This window comes from Denticeps clupeoides, chromosome 13 (assembly GCF_900700375.1).
Source record: "Denticeps clupeoides chromosome 13, fDenClu1.1, whole genome shotgun sequence".
NCBI classification, from domain to species: domain Eukaryota; kingdom Metazoa; phylum Chordata; class Actinopteri; order Clupeiformes; family Denticipitidae; genus Denticeps; species Denticeps clupeoides.
In genome coordinates, this window is record NC_041719.1 from 8,449,852 (window position 1) to 8,464,666 (window position 14,815).

The following is a 14,815-nucleotide window of genomic DNA, read 5'->3' on the forward strand; positions in this document are numbered from 1 at the left end:
CATTTTGGCTAGACGTAGGCATTAACTATTTAGATTGTTCTTTTCTCAAACTTTGAAGGTTTCCTAAAGAAATTCACCTCAGTTTACAAATCTTAACTTTAGCTAAGCTAGCAAAGCTATGCATCCCTGTGTTCAAGTCAGCCTGCAAACAACGTTTTGGTTAAACGTAAGAACTATAATACAGGATTTTATAAGGGCCAAATATAATCAAAACAGTTGTTTAGCCTTACCAGGGTTTGTCGTTCGACAGTAAAAGAGTTTTTGTGATTTATTTAATTTTGTAGAATATTGCATTTTGAAAGCACTGGGCATTTCAGGTTGTTATAAGTCGTTTGTATGTTTCACTTTGAAATTAAACATTTCACTATTAGTAAATTGTATGCGACTTTTCATTGATATACAAGCAAGTGTCCTTTATCATATCGCAATTGCATATCGCAATATTGATCACAATAATCGCAATATGTCTTTTTCCCCAAATCGTGCAGCCCTAATATAATATTTTTTTTTTTTAACTTTTTTCTACTTTTACTCAAGTACATGGTTTGTTTTGTTCTTCCACCACTGATGACTGAACAGGTCTGTTGTTCTTTTTTTTTTTTTTTTTTTTTTTTCTTACTCAATGAATTTGCGTGAACATAGGAGATTCTTTACTGTACTGCTGCCATTGGATAGTTAAATTATCCATATTGTGTTAATGATTGATCTACACACACATTTGGACTATGCACTCTTCATCAATAAATATAACAAATAAATTCTGTACAGGGGAGGACTGGCTTGTATGCTGGAAATGGGTCAGGCAAATACTCTATTCAAATATGTTATTTAAAATTTGTACTGAACATGTCTTTATTCAGAACCTATGCAAAAGCCTCCAGATCAACGGGCAAGGTTGCCTTCTGTATGTGCATCACCTAGTAACCCAGGCAAGAATTGTGGTGAGGGTAAACGGTGTGCACCAAACACACTTAACTAGTCATGTAGGTTTGCTGTTTGGACTGATCGCTGACTCCGGGCTAAGCTGTCACTCTTTGCAGAATAATGTTTCTCAGCTCAACCTTATCTAATGCTGAATTTGAGTGAGGCAATGAAGCTTGTATCAATAAACACATGATGGAAACACTGAAACCAGCACAATGTCAGCATGCAATTTCCTTCTGTTGTGGTTCTCTCCCTCAAGGACCACGTGGGTTCAGTGTCTGTGCATTCAGACAATTCTGTATCGGACCCCTCATGTATCTCAGAGTGGTCACGGCTCACCAAACCAAAAGGCACGCTGCTGATCTCTGACCTCTTGCTCAGCAGGAGAGCCCAGCCCCCAATAATCAAGCCCAATTTGTGAGCCAAGAGTTAAAACAGGCAAACACTGGTGGCCAAATAATACATTTTCATTGGCAGAGAACTTGGACCAATGGTGTTTCCTTTGAATTTGGTCTTAAGAAGCCACGGTTTGCTATGCCAGATAATTAAAAGAAATCCATAAAACCCATTTTAAATGAAAATGGAAAAGGAAAGGGGGGTTTTAGGCCAAACAACACTTGGCAAAGATTTGAGCGAACGGACATGTGATTGGATACAGAGTGGATGACATGAACCAGCTTTAGCCCAGTTTACTCCATCCATAATCCATGCTGCTTTTTCTTTCTGTAATAGCATTTAATCTTACCCACACAACATTAAAAATGTGCTGTTTCACTCATCGACTCAATTGAGCTCCATATTTTTGATGACCCTTTCCCTGCATGATTTCCTTGTTTTGTCTCCGGAGCTCTTTTTTTGCTTTTCTTTTCTGTTCTGCGTTTGGTTGGAGCCTACCTAATGTATAGTGGGTTCTGTCTTCTTTCCCAACATACACAAAGCCAGTTAGCTGTTCGCATTTAATACTAAAAATGTGGTTTTAATCATCTTCAGTCTACCAACCTCTTCTTTTGCAGTGGGTGCAAAAACCAGTTTTAATTATTAGTGTTTTATGTGTTATGTGTTTATGTTTCAACATTTTTTTCATATTCATAATATCCTTTAAACTATTTGCTTACAGTTTATCACAGTATGTACTGGTGCATGTTTAATAATTTTGAGTTTCTCCTGGCCTGAGGCATTAGGAGTTTTCTTGACCCCTGACCCCAAATGCAACCAAATGTGCACAAAAATACATACTGTTGCCAGTGTTGGGTAGATTACTTTGGAAATAACAATTAAGATGAAGTTGAAGTTTGAGCTTTGTCATTTTATCTATATATATGTTAGACAGTACATAGTGAAAAGAAATAACATTTCTCAGGAACCTGGTGCTACATGTAACATTTGAACGATTAGACAAAGTTATGTGTGTGACACAGACAATATGGCTTCCATAAAGTGTAAACAGGGGACACAGGCAGTGCAAAAATAACATTTTAACAAAAATGTAGACAACAATGAGACAGACTAGTGAAATGAATAATAAATATGCAAAGTAAAATAGTGCAAAATGGAACAGTGCATTAATAGATAATATTACAATATAACACAGTGTTCCGGTGTCTAATGCCTTGTGGGATGAAGATGTTGCAGAGTCAGTACCTTTTCCAGATCATAGGAGGGTGAAGAGTGCATGTGAAGGATGTGTACAGTCCTTCACAATGCTTGTGACTTTAAAAGTTACCCTATTGAAAATGGAATAGTAGTGTAACTATTTCAATTACTATATATATGTAATGTAAGGAATTACATTGTATAACTTTTTGATTCCTTTTGTAAATTATGAATCAATTACATTTTATCATTTTGAAATTTTTACCTTTTATTTTTACATTTATCATTTTGAAGAGTTTACTGCCACCAAATGGAAAACACAGGTAGCTGGCAATAGGTCCAATGGACGCAAAGTCCGTAAATTGCTTGTTAAATTGTGACAAAATGTTCTTTCTTTCCCTGATGCTGAAGTTCTGGCTACATGCGAGGAAAGTTCCAGACAGCTGTTGTACTTGCTTTTTTAATGCTTTTGCAGAACTGACCGTGTTGATTATATGCTTACCCTTACCCTGCAGCTCCAAATGAAGCTCATTGAGAAGTTTTGTAAGATCAGAAGAGCTAAATCCAAAAGGAACACTGTGCAACTCAGACACCACTGGAGCAGCCAACCATTGCTGGAGCGCCATCAGTTCTGATGAAAACTAGCTTACAGAGTGACCTTGGGACTTATATTACAATGCACGGGCATTCCAGCTCCAACATCAGAATAAAGTGGCATGGTTTTGTACACTATATTAAAGTGTAACTAAAATTGTAATAATAAATAACTTTACTATATGAAAAGGTGCAATTAATGTAATGAATTACAATTACATTTTATTTGTAATTAAATTTTGTAACACTTAATGTAATTCGTTGCTCCCAAACCCTCACTGTTGCACAGACAGCTGTGTTTATCGGGACAATTTTTTTTTTCCTTTTCTTTGTTCTTGCTCTCATATATTTTGTGTGCCACTGTGCTGCTGACTCTTTTACACATCTGGAAGATGAGAGGCAGGAAGAAGAAACAGATGGTGGTTGAGATGAAATCACTTTAACCATGATTTATTTTTCACATTGTAAAAATAGAATATGTGAAATTCACTGGTTACATTCCACCCATTTAAAATATTTCAGATGTGTGACCTATATGAAATTGATATTTGAAGTCTATCTGGAAAATTCAAGGTATAATAGATAATATGTTCTGCACCAGCTGTGGATCACAGCTCTGAGGCTTGCATATAAATGCGCAATTATGCAGTTATGGTTCTGCAGAGCAATTTATGCTAATCAGATTTCAGGGAAGAAAAAAAATCCAATTTAATGGCGTGGGTTTTTAAACAATGATATATTGGGGGGAAAGAGTGTCAGTGCTGATGGTTCTCAGACTATTCAGACTGTTTGTGGCTTACTTTTCTGCTTTGTTCTGCCAAATCCCTTGGTAGTTAGAGGGGGAATAGAGGGCTAGACTAAATTCTTTTTGCCCTAGAAATACATTCTGATTCAATTCAAAAGACCCCCTACACCCCAGCAGACCGCTTTCACTGTGAAAGCCACGTAAGCCCCTTTCAGACACACACTGCCACCACAGACTTTTCTAGACATTTCATGGAGAGCCAGTATCTGTGAACACAGACGTCTGAATCAGACTGACTAGACATTAAACAGGCTTTATCCTGCCTGCTTCTCTTGTGTAAACTCTGGGCAATGTCAGATTGAATGCCAGGATGGAAAAGGAGGGTTAGTGTTAGTTTTCACAGCGCAAATTTGGAGGTGATTGACTATGCAACTGTGGTTAGACCTGAAAACATAAAAAGCCTATGAATCGGGGAAATATCCACAAAGAATAGAACAAAAAAATCTGACTGGAGAAAGACGACACATATAAATAGTGTATATAGTGTTGAAAATGTACCACACAGGATCATTTGGTGCCGGCACTGTCTCGTTGAGGTGCTCTGATCTTCATGCTCTGCAGCTGATGGTCTGGGAGATATTGGCTGGGCCTGTAACTGAGAGGTTAATGAATGTGACTGTTAAGATATAAAAGCTGTGCTGATGAATGGGTGGTCCAGTCTTTGCACACCGCTTTTTCTCTCAGATTTGATCATGTCAAGTTGTGACGAGTGTAATTGCTTCCAACATTCTTTCAGATTCATCTCAAAATGACAATGTAATTTTCCTGGACTTAAATCATTGGCTCTTCACCCAGCTGTAAAGTTGCTTCAACATGACCAATAAATGTGATTCTTATAATATATGTAAATAATTATAGCATTACTCTAAGTGGCCTCCTCCTCAGTGCAAAAGAAAGTCTCATTATTATGTGAATTATTCACACCAGTAGACGTCTGAGGTCTGTTAATGAAGCAGAAAGGCCCCACTGTCCATTCCTCCACACACAGCCATTGTTCTCCTGCTCGTCTCCAGCCGTCCCCCTGCTCTTGTGACTGCTCTTGTGTCCAGCCAGCTCCCTCTGTAATGAAGCCATTAGTCACAGTGGACAGTGAAGCATCGGCCTCTGGCTTGGGGCCTCTGCTCAACTTTGGCTTTGATTACAACACTCGTCCCAGCGTGGTGCCACTCAATAAAAAAAAACTCCCACATGCTCTCAAAGGTCACTACTATTAATCCTCCATACACACCTTTGTCTGTGCAGCCATATTAGTTAGCAACTTGTGTTCTTGGCAGTAAAATTACCCCAGGGAACAATATACACTCTCGGCTGATGTGCAGACTAAAGAAAAAAAATGGCTTAGCTCTCCCAATGCTCTTCATTAGCAAGGTTCAGATGAGGAGATGAGGGGGATACGTGTCCTGCTGCAGTTCGTTTCTTCTGCCTCAGTTTCTTTCATGCTGTTAAAAGTCTAATAGGTGCTTAAAGGTTCATAGTATCAAGATTGTAATCTAAATTCAGTTGAGACCTCTGACTCTGTGCTACTTCCAGTGATTGATTTTTTTTTTTTTTTGTCATTTCGTTTTTTCCAGGACTTTATCTTCTCCTGCAGGGGGGAAGGGTGTTGGACAGCCAGGGGCTGTGGGCGGGAGGGTTTGCTTTCCCCATTTTCACAGCTGCTACAGACAGATTAGTGACATCTTCATAGGTTTCAAGCTTTCTTGATTTAATTTTGTATTAATCGCACCAGGTCCAGCTGCTTCTCTTCTCATCTGCCATTCTTTTTTTACAATGCGGGCAAAGCAGTCAAGTAGAAACACGAGAATTTCAACCTTGGGACTTAGAGAGTAATTCAATCCTGTTTTGCTCCTTATTTTATTTTAGACTTTTTTTTTTTTTTTTTTAATTCCTCATGGAGTATCTGTGTCGTGCTGGATTTTTCAGGGTGAAATGGTATCATCATATGCCTCTGGCTCTTTATTTGTCTGAATAAGACCGTCATTTTCAGGTGTCATCCAGAGCTATCCAGAGTAATTTTCCATGTAATCTATTTAATTTTCATTTAGTTGCCTGCAAAAAGTCCCTGTCCACTACAGTTGGTCATAATTTTTTGGATATGCATGTTAACAATAAAAATATATATTTATATATTTATTTAAAAAAATTATTCTGAAGACTCACTGCTCTCTGAAAGGCACAATTACATAACACCGTGTGGAGGAACCATTACTCAAAGTGTTAGACACTAACTCCCTACTGCGAGTTCCTTCACAGTTCAACAAAATGTCACATTCAGGCAGGGCAACTTTCTCATGCGACTGCTCTCTAAACCAGGTTTTTTTTTTAAACATTAGGTTTTATATTTGAAAAGGTGTAAAGTGTAGTTTGATTGGCTGCAGGTTATGAGAACACCATTTCTCCTTGTTGCCGTGGAGACTGCTTTCAAACATCCACTCTGCTGCTGTGCTGTCCCTGGACCAGTGCTGCACATCTGGAACACATCAGCACAATGAATTAAAAACACCCTGTTCAATATTGGGGCACATCCTGAAGAGTAAATTACGCTTTGTTCAGAGGAAGCAAAAACGTCCAGCGTACGTGGCTTCTAAAATATTTACGCACTTCTTTGTTAATGAAAGACAATAGGTAGATTACTAATCAAGTAATAATGGCATGTGCCCAATACACACAAAGAAAATGGTGCGTCATGGTATTTGGCCTCAGGCATACCAGCAGCTATGAGCAATGTCAGGAACGATAACTGCAGGAGCACATAAACCCAGGAAGCTTGCACACATAATTTGTGTGTTGACCTGAGATTTGTATAAAGGATAGAAAGTACATCTGTCAGGAAGGATGTAGCGAAAGTGATAGCTTGGCCGTGGAAACACTTTAACACACGCAGCAGTGAAATTCCGGCCCACCCTGCCCCTTGATTCTAATGAAAACAGTGTTTGTGTGAGGGTTCGGATGAGCGAAGCGCACCTGACAAATGCTGTGTTTGTATGGATGCGTCTCTGTTCATCAAGCCATTGGACTTCGGAATGCGGGAATTTTCTGATGTCACAGCTGTGTTATTGAACGCAGAATTGTGGCTCTCCTGATAATTTAATCATACAATGGTTTCCTTTTTAAATGCATCAAGGATAAAATGCACGCTTTGTCTCTTTCACTCATCCTTTTTAGAGCATAATTACTTAAGCTTCTGATATTGCGATACTTGCACTATGCTTGTATTGTGTCCATGGCACATCAGTCACAAAACCTTGTAGCTTTGACACTTTGGCAGGCTGCATGTGTGTTTTGTGTGTCTGTGTGTATGCCTATGAGTTCTGCTTTACTTTAATGAATCACCTTCAGCACCCACAATCCCTTTTTTTATGGCTTATCTTATCCTACAGCCGTACCTGGGGAGTGCTTGACAGTTTTGCTGTATATATTAATATGCATAACATATTAAAATATCCCATTATCAGTCTCAACAATGTGTCTCATCAATATTATGCTGAGGATATTTACACTAAACAATGCGAAGAATCCACAGGCGTAACTTTGTTCTGAAAGTTGGGGGGGGTCAAGATCTCTGTCTAAATAAATGAACCTATAAATAAACAAACAAACAAACAAATAAACATGTTTTAAACTCCAGTGGACTACTGGTATTTTTGTTTGTTTGCTCTCTGCTGCTTTTTGCCAGATAGCAAAAATGGCGCATGGTGACATGGTTACACTTAACATCATGGCTAACACAGATTGCAGTGATTTACGGTTGAAGACGTCTTTTTCTTACATTGCAATTATTTACACTAAAGATTAAACATATTTATGTAACTAACAAGCCTACACATGCTGGGGGGTTACATGGTGGGGTTATTTTAACTGGATCTGATTTATACCCCTGGAAATTACACCTATATAATAAACTAGTTTGATATTAGAAAAACAGGCCGAGGGAATTTAAGAGCTGCGTTTTATTTATTTATTCCCCCCCCCCCCTTCCCTCCCCTCCCCCCTCTTCTCAGTTTTACTCGTCCTACACTGACAAGTTATATTATTATTAAAAATAATTCCCTTGTTTCACACATTGAGTAGGCTTACAGACCCCACACTGATGCATGCTTCCTCCCTTTTGATGTTATTTTTTTTTTTTATACAACAGTAAAAAGGGAACAATTGAAGCATTTAAGGACTTAAACAATTTTTATGGTTCACTTTTTCCCACAATCAGCACACTGTTTAACTAATGGTTTTTGCAAGGAGCCTACCATGTCTTCTGTTATTAAAACCATTATTCTCTTTTAGTTCTAAATTTAGTGGTTACATTTATACAAAAATGTATTTTGAATATGTATAGAACACTATTGGATAGCGCTATGAATCATTCCATTTCTGTGTAGGATCTGAAAAGCCACTGCTTTCTGAGAATACAGGGATGGGTGTGGGGTATGTGAGAGAAAATATTGGAAAAAGGAGGGTGGAGTGTTAAGATCCAGCCAGGAACAGATGCTCAGGTTGAATCATCCTCCTGCTGAGTGTGATTGATGACATCTTAGGCTGTATTGCATCAGTTGCACAGTATGTCTGTCTGTGTGTGTGTGTGTGTGTGTGTGTGTGTGTGTGTGTCAGATGAATGATTTGCTAATCTCTGCAAGCCACCATGTGTGTGTGTGTGTGAGGGTGAAGGAAACCCCAGGAAGCATGTCATCCCCCATGATGCTGATTGAACCTGGACCTGGGACCTCACTCCACTTTTCTGCTTGCTTTGCAATTTAAATATGCAGCACTGAGTAATGTTAATGCATGAGTGTCATCTTGATTGCTGTCAACATTTGATAAACATAAATTTTTGGTGGCCACATTGCACTTCATATATTTAATGTCTGCATATTTCTTTCTAATTTAGAATGTGGAGTAAGAGTGAAAGTGTTTTGTTTACTTTTTGTGCATCACATGTTTGCTTAAAAGGTGTGTCTGTAGTTCTACCATCACATTTACACAGACTCAACAATGCAGACTAGCTACCTCAGCTCAACAGTCTTCGCTTTGTTCGAATGTTCTTCCGATTCCTAGACCGTATTGATTTTGCAGGACTCCAGGCCCATGAAGGGGAAAATAATTTGCTGTGACAACATGACAATTTTTAACTTGATGATTCACATCATCCTATGCCAGACATATTGTCTGTAAAATGAACATGTAACTGTGAACACTTTTTATTTTAAAACATACAAACATACATTAAACATCAATCAGCATAGACTTCAAAGTGATCTGCAAATAGGTGTTGCCCATTAGTCTTAGAGCTGGGCTCTCACTTACTGTGACTTTGCATTTAGCAGGCGCCCTTATCCGCAGCGTCTTGCAAGGTGCATTCAAATTTCCATCAGTAACCAGCATGTGATAAGGCTATTTTACTATTTACTTTTTATGAATTTTCCCCCAATACCTGATTGTCATCTGTCTAAGCAATGTTTATGGGTGTGTGGCTGCCCCACCCATTGCAACCATGTGCCTTGTGAGATTAGCACCTTGTCTGTGGTGCTGAGTGGCCTGCAGGCTCTGGCAGTGTGTGTCTGCATGGTGACTAGTGTGAATGATCATCTGCCCAAGGACATTGCAGGCTTAGCAGCAGTGCTTTTACACCTACACACACACACACACACACACACAGCTAAGGTCACAAACCAAACTCCCCATAAACAAAAATGCCTGATAACCATGTAATAAACATTTAGTTATGATAAATGGTTTATCCTACAAAGTGCGGCTGTGTAGTTTGACCACTGATTGCACGGATTTATAGTAATGAATGGTGGTCCACTATAACTCATTCTCATGATGAGGTTATAACTTACAATTTCAACCACATTTCCTGTAGATTCCGGTGGTGTAGCCTGAGGAATTGTCAAGTGGCGGTTACGTAATCCCAAGTCAACATGCAGCCTCTCGGTAATGTGGCGTGGTTAAGCCGGTGGGTTTGGCCACCTCTCAGCCTGATCTCTATTGCTCCTGGCTGGCCTTGTTAGTTGAATTATACCCCCCCCCCCCCCGCCCCCCTCAGACCACACATTAACCAGTGGCTTGGGAAGGAGCGGCTGCGCCAGGAGCGAATGATGAGCGAAGGCGTTGTGGAAAAACATCTGGGCAGGAGAGCCATGTTAAGGCTACAAATAAGTAACTTGAGCTCACCAAAAGGAGCTTTCCACGGTGAAGCCTGTCACCCATTGAGGCTCCATTGAACCCCCACAACTATAAGCCACTGCTTGTACGTTGCTAGTTGGACTAAGGCCACTAAGGCCTATTACATGAGCTCAGTGCTTAAGGTGACAAGAGGCCAGTGCCTATACAAGGAGGCACCATGAATTGCTTTCCTTGTTCTTAGTTAAGCACATACTAAAAGAACATGGTACTTGGTAAAAACATGAGAACAGGCATTGAATTTACATGTCACCTCTTGGACCTCTGGATTTACTCCCATGTGCTCCTCAGCCTGATTCAGGCACCTGTGCTCCTCAGCCTAAGCAGATTAGCACCTTCAGCAGCCACCTCGTGCTTAAGGCCGAGTCTCGTCGGAGAACGAGAGAGCAGCCTGCCTCAAGACTCACACAGGGCTGTTGCTGAGCTGTGCCTGAGTGCTGTTTCCTACCTGAATACTGCGAAATGATTCCGCACTGAAGAAAAGAGGGATTCCTGTGGAGCGAGGGCTCGTTTTCAAGCGGGAAAAATGTGTATTGGCTAAAGAGAAGAACGCTTGTGGGTTGTGTGGTCAGTTTAAAAAGGTATGGCGTTGGGACTTTGACACCCCTTGTGTGTTTTTTTGCGCTGGTCAGGGGCTCGGTAGAGCTTGTGGTATTGTATGTTGTTGTTTGTACGACTGCCTGTGTCCATATGTTGTTTTGCACATTGCTGTCAGTGTGTCAGTTTCAGTCGTGGCACCGAGAATATTTTGGCAAGCCTTTCCCTACAGCTCCCTCGTGTGTTTTTGGCATGGTTTAAGGGACGTGGGCTGTCCACATGTTTCTGAAACTCGCCGACGCCATCAGGAGGATGTGACTGGTGAGCGGTTCTGCCAGGTTGCCATGGCAACAGCAGATTCTGATCCCATTAGACGACAGTCTGGGGCTGCACGTGTCTGCAGGCCTTTGTTATGGTGGTGGCTCATGCTTGGAGAAAATGATCACAGCTAATAGCACATTTTCAGCTGTGGTGTTTCAACCCTTTTGCAGGTGGAGCAAATACACCCACTAGCCAGTCATTCCTGAGCAGCAGCCATTTCTGCCATTGCTTTTGGTGGGCTGTGTCTGAGGGTACTGCAGAAGTCCACTTTTGCCAAGAGTGTCTGCTGACTTTTCACATCTTTAGCCTGATTTCTGCTTGAATATAAAATAACCTCCTTCTATTAGAACCTGTGCATGCTGCCTTTTTTTACCATTGTAAATGGTAAAAAAAAAAAAAGCTTTATTGCTCTACCAAAAAAAAAAAACAAGCAGCATTGTTTCAACATATTTCATTTCTTGCTCTTTTGTTCTGCAGAAGGAGTTTGCTGCGCCGCCTCCCCTGTTGTTTAGGAAGCTGAGCAACCCTGACCTGTCACCTGCTGCCGGAAAGACCAAACTACAGAGGCAGCTGAGCCAAGACGAGAGCAGAGCACGGCGCAGCAGCATGACCAGCGGCCTCACAGGTGACAAACACTGACACTGAGAGAGAGAGTGTGTGATGATCCACTCATTGACAAACTGTCTTCTTATACAGACATTTATAACATTAACCTTCATCTTCGAGCTGTGAGAAATGGGATTAGCCAGTAGATGGCGGTGATGGAGAATTTGTGGTCTGCCTAACTCTTACATCAGCAGATGGAGCTCGCTGCCACCAGCTACAGCTTTATTGCAGCCATTTATTTTATGTTGGCTGTGGCCCAGACAGTAGAGGGTGTTTATCTTCATTTTCTTTGCGTACAGTGTATAATGGATTTCAAAGCATAACATGATAAGCTTCATTTTGAAACTGGTACCATTTCACTTAAAAACCGGTACGTTTACTTGAGTGGAGAGGCACCACTTGTTATAATTTTCATTAGTTTTATTATTTAAGATTCATTGTCTCTTAAGCGAGTTGTCAAAATTGTGTGTGTGTCTGCAGGGAAGCAGCTTCTGCCCCTGTCCAGCAGCATGCACAGTGGGGTGAGTCAGCTGACCTGGCATCAGTCTGGAGAACCCAACAACCTGGTACGCATGAGAAACCAGTCCCTGGGCCAGTCTGCCCCCTCCCTCACTGCTGGCCTGGTGAGTGCACGCACAATCTCATATACCTTTCACACCTTATATTGTGCCACGCCTGATTACACAGGACAAGCAAACACAAACACAATTGCGCACAGATCTGATAACATATTGCATCTTACAAATGTTTGCTTGTAGCTGTGCATCAGCTTTTCTGTATTTATATGTTGTCAAAGCCATTTTACCCTTTTTTTTTTTAACCTACTTATGTAGTATCAAATATGTTATCTCGAAATTGGCCTCTTAACTACACCTGCTGGGTCTGTCTGGTACTGCAATGGAGGTGTTACTTCATCGCTGTAATACTAATAATTTATAATGTCTTATAATGTAATTTCTACATCAGTTCTCAAACCTTTCCTTGTTTTTTGAGAGTTAGTTGAGCTGATCTAAATTATTATTATTATTATTTTTTTTTTTTTGCAGCTTTCCCAGAGCTGTATATATGGTGATTAAGTTGACTATGTTGGGCGTTAATATTCCTGATTATAATAGATTTTATGTATGTATTTATTTATTTATAATTGAATATAATATGAAGAGCATAAAGTGAGGTTACGGAACTGGGTTACTGCAGTTCAGGTCATATACTGTGAGCGTGGTGAGTGATTTACCATTAGGTGGCACCATTGTTTAACGACTTGAAGCCCATGCTGAGCCATTGGTCAGCGTAACCCAGAGGTGGGCAAATTTTTAAACTAAGGGGCCATATTGACTTTTAAAATTTGTCAGATAGGCCTGGCCAGCAGATGCATACATATCAGACATAAACATAAAAATTACTTTTAGTGGGAACTGTGTTGCTTCACTTTACTTCACTTCACTTTACTTCACTTCACTTTTGCTTCACTTTGGAGAAAGGCTTCCTAAACTAAGAAAGAAAAGGAAATGAGCAGATTTGTGGTAAATAGTTATTCTGACATATCTTTATAATTACTTAATTCTATGCCAATCTTCGAAGGGCTAGATTAAAAAGACCATTGGGCCTGATGTGGCCTGTGGTTGCAGTCTACCATTTGACAAGTAGAACAATAATTGTGACGATCATATTTAAAATGCATTTGGCTGTAACTAGCCAAGGCTGAAATGTGGAAAATTCCTTCAATGCACAATGTTTCAAATAAATGTAACAAATTTGTTATGAAAATTTACCAAGACAGTATAGATTACAGCATGTTTCTAATGAAGTGAAGTGATTGTCACATGTGATACACAGCAGCACAGCACACGGTGCCCACAGTGAAATTTGTCCTCTGCATTTAACCCATCACCCTGAGTGAGCAGTGGGCAGCCATGACAGGCACCCGGGGAGCAGTTTGTGGGGACGGTGCTTTGCTCAGTGGCACCTCAGTGGCACCTTGGCGGATCGGGTGCCTTCTCAGTGGCACCTTGGCGGATCGGGATTCGAACCGGAAACCTTCTGATTTCGGGGCCGCTTCCTTAACCGCTAGGCCACCACTGCCCCTGCAGTGTATGTATGTGTATGTATGTATGTGCATTGTTATTTGCTCTAAAGGCAGATTGTTTCATTAATTCTGTCTTGTTCTTAAGCCATAGAGTATTAAGAAAGCTTCAAATCATTTTAACAAAGACAGGAAATGTTTGTATACATTATTGTCGACCCTTTTTTAATTTGGGAAAAGAAATCTTTTTTTTTTTGCACCATTGTTATTGGGATTGACTCCATATTTCTGAAAGTACCAGATTCAACACTTATATTATAGCAGCGATCATTATCAGTGCCAACTGCCCTGAGGGTAGCAGAGAAATGCCCCCTCTGTGGCGCTTTCATTTTTCAGCTATGGCAAAGGTACTGCCGCGAAGCAGATGGTGTTTACCTTCAGACTGATGGTGTGGTGCCTTCCATGTGTTAACACACACACTGAGTTTGTCTTTGTGTAGGTGAGCATGAAAGGCTGTGCGATTGAGGGAGGCTGGGTGTGGCATGTGAAAGAATATGTAGCATGTAAAATAATTTACGGTATGTAGTCAGTATACTATATTTTGAGCCCATGTGCTGCTGTTAACTGGTTGCGGTGTCCTTTCTAGCAGCATAGAGGGCAGTGCTGTAACACTGGTGATCGGTACCTGCATGTCCAGTGTTATTTTCTCGATCACTTCTTCACTCGAGTTGTATAGCATTTGTGTAAAATATTCATTGGTCTCCTGGTGCCTGCTGGGAATGAAACAGCATTAAAGATAGCACAGGAGAGTTGGGAATTTCCAGAGGTGCGGTCCAGATGTGTGCCTAAGGTCTTTAACAGAAATCATAATATTTTGTTTTTGTTTCAGGTTCGCATTTAGAAGATGTAAGGGGGGCTGCATGTTGTGAAATTTACATATAATTTGCATATGTACAGAAAGAAGAAAGCTTTCTGTCTAGAACTGGAAGAAACGCTAAAGGGATTGCTTTTGTTCTTTCGTGGCCTCCCTTCTCCTTGTGTTAGTTTTTTTTTGTTTCATCATTAAAATAAAATGATCTTCTGCCTCAGGAAAGAGATCAGGTCTTTTGAAATTTTCACTTACCATTCATACACACTTACACACACACGCGCACAAACCTTTGCCCCTTTTGTTATTTTACTTGTATTGAAGAAGAGAAATGACTTTCTGATTTTGAAGATTAAGAAGGTCAGCT

At 40.3% G+C, this 14,815-nt stretch overlaps 1 protein-coding gene and 1 long non-coding RNA gene across 6 annotated transcripts in view; one reads left to right on the forward strand and one right to left on the reverse strand.

The window, feature by feature from the left end:
* mast2 (microtubule associated serine/threonine kinase 2) overlaps positions 1-14,815 on the forward strand; it is a 96,619-nt gene that overhangs the window by 8,748 nt on the left and 73,056 nt on the right. For all 4 annotated transcript variants that reach the window (XM_029001852.1, XM_029001853.1, XM_029001854.1 and 1 more), the window contains exons 2-3: positions 11,429-11,576; positions 12,038-12,180. In XM_029001852.1, coding sequence (XP_028857685.1) covers positions 11,429-11,576; positions 12,038-12,180 — 291 coding nt within the window. The remainder of the gene's footprint in view (positions 1-11,428; positions 11,577-12,037; positions 12,181-14,815) is intronic.
* Positions 4,487-9,379, reverse strand: LOC114802691 (uncharacterized). 2 transcript variants are annotated; one of them, XR_003751758.1, is made up of 3 exons: positions 9,215-9,379; positions 4,841-6,386; positions 4,487-4,511 (listed from the first exon to the last, which is right to left on the reverse strand). It is a non-coding gene; the product is annotated as an uncharacterized LOC114802691 (long non-coding RNA). The 2 variants fall into 2 exon arrangements; XR_003751757.1 differs by lacking the exon at positions 4,487-4,511 and adding an exon at positions 6,881-6,995 and having other exon boundaries at positions 5,782-6,386.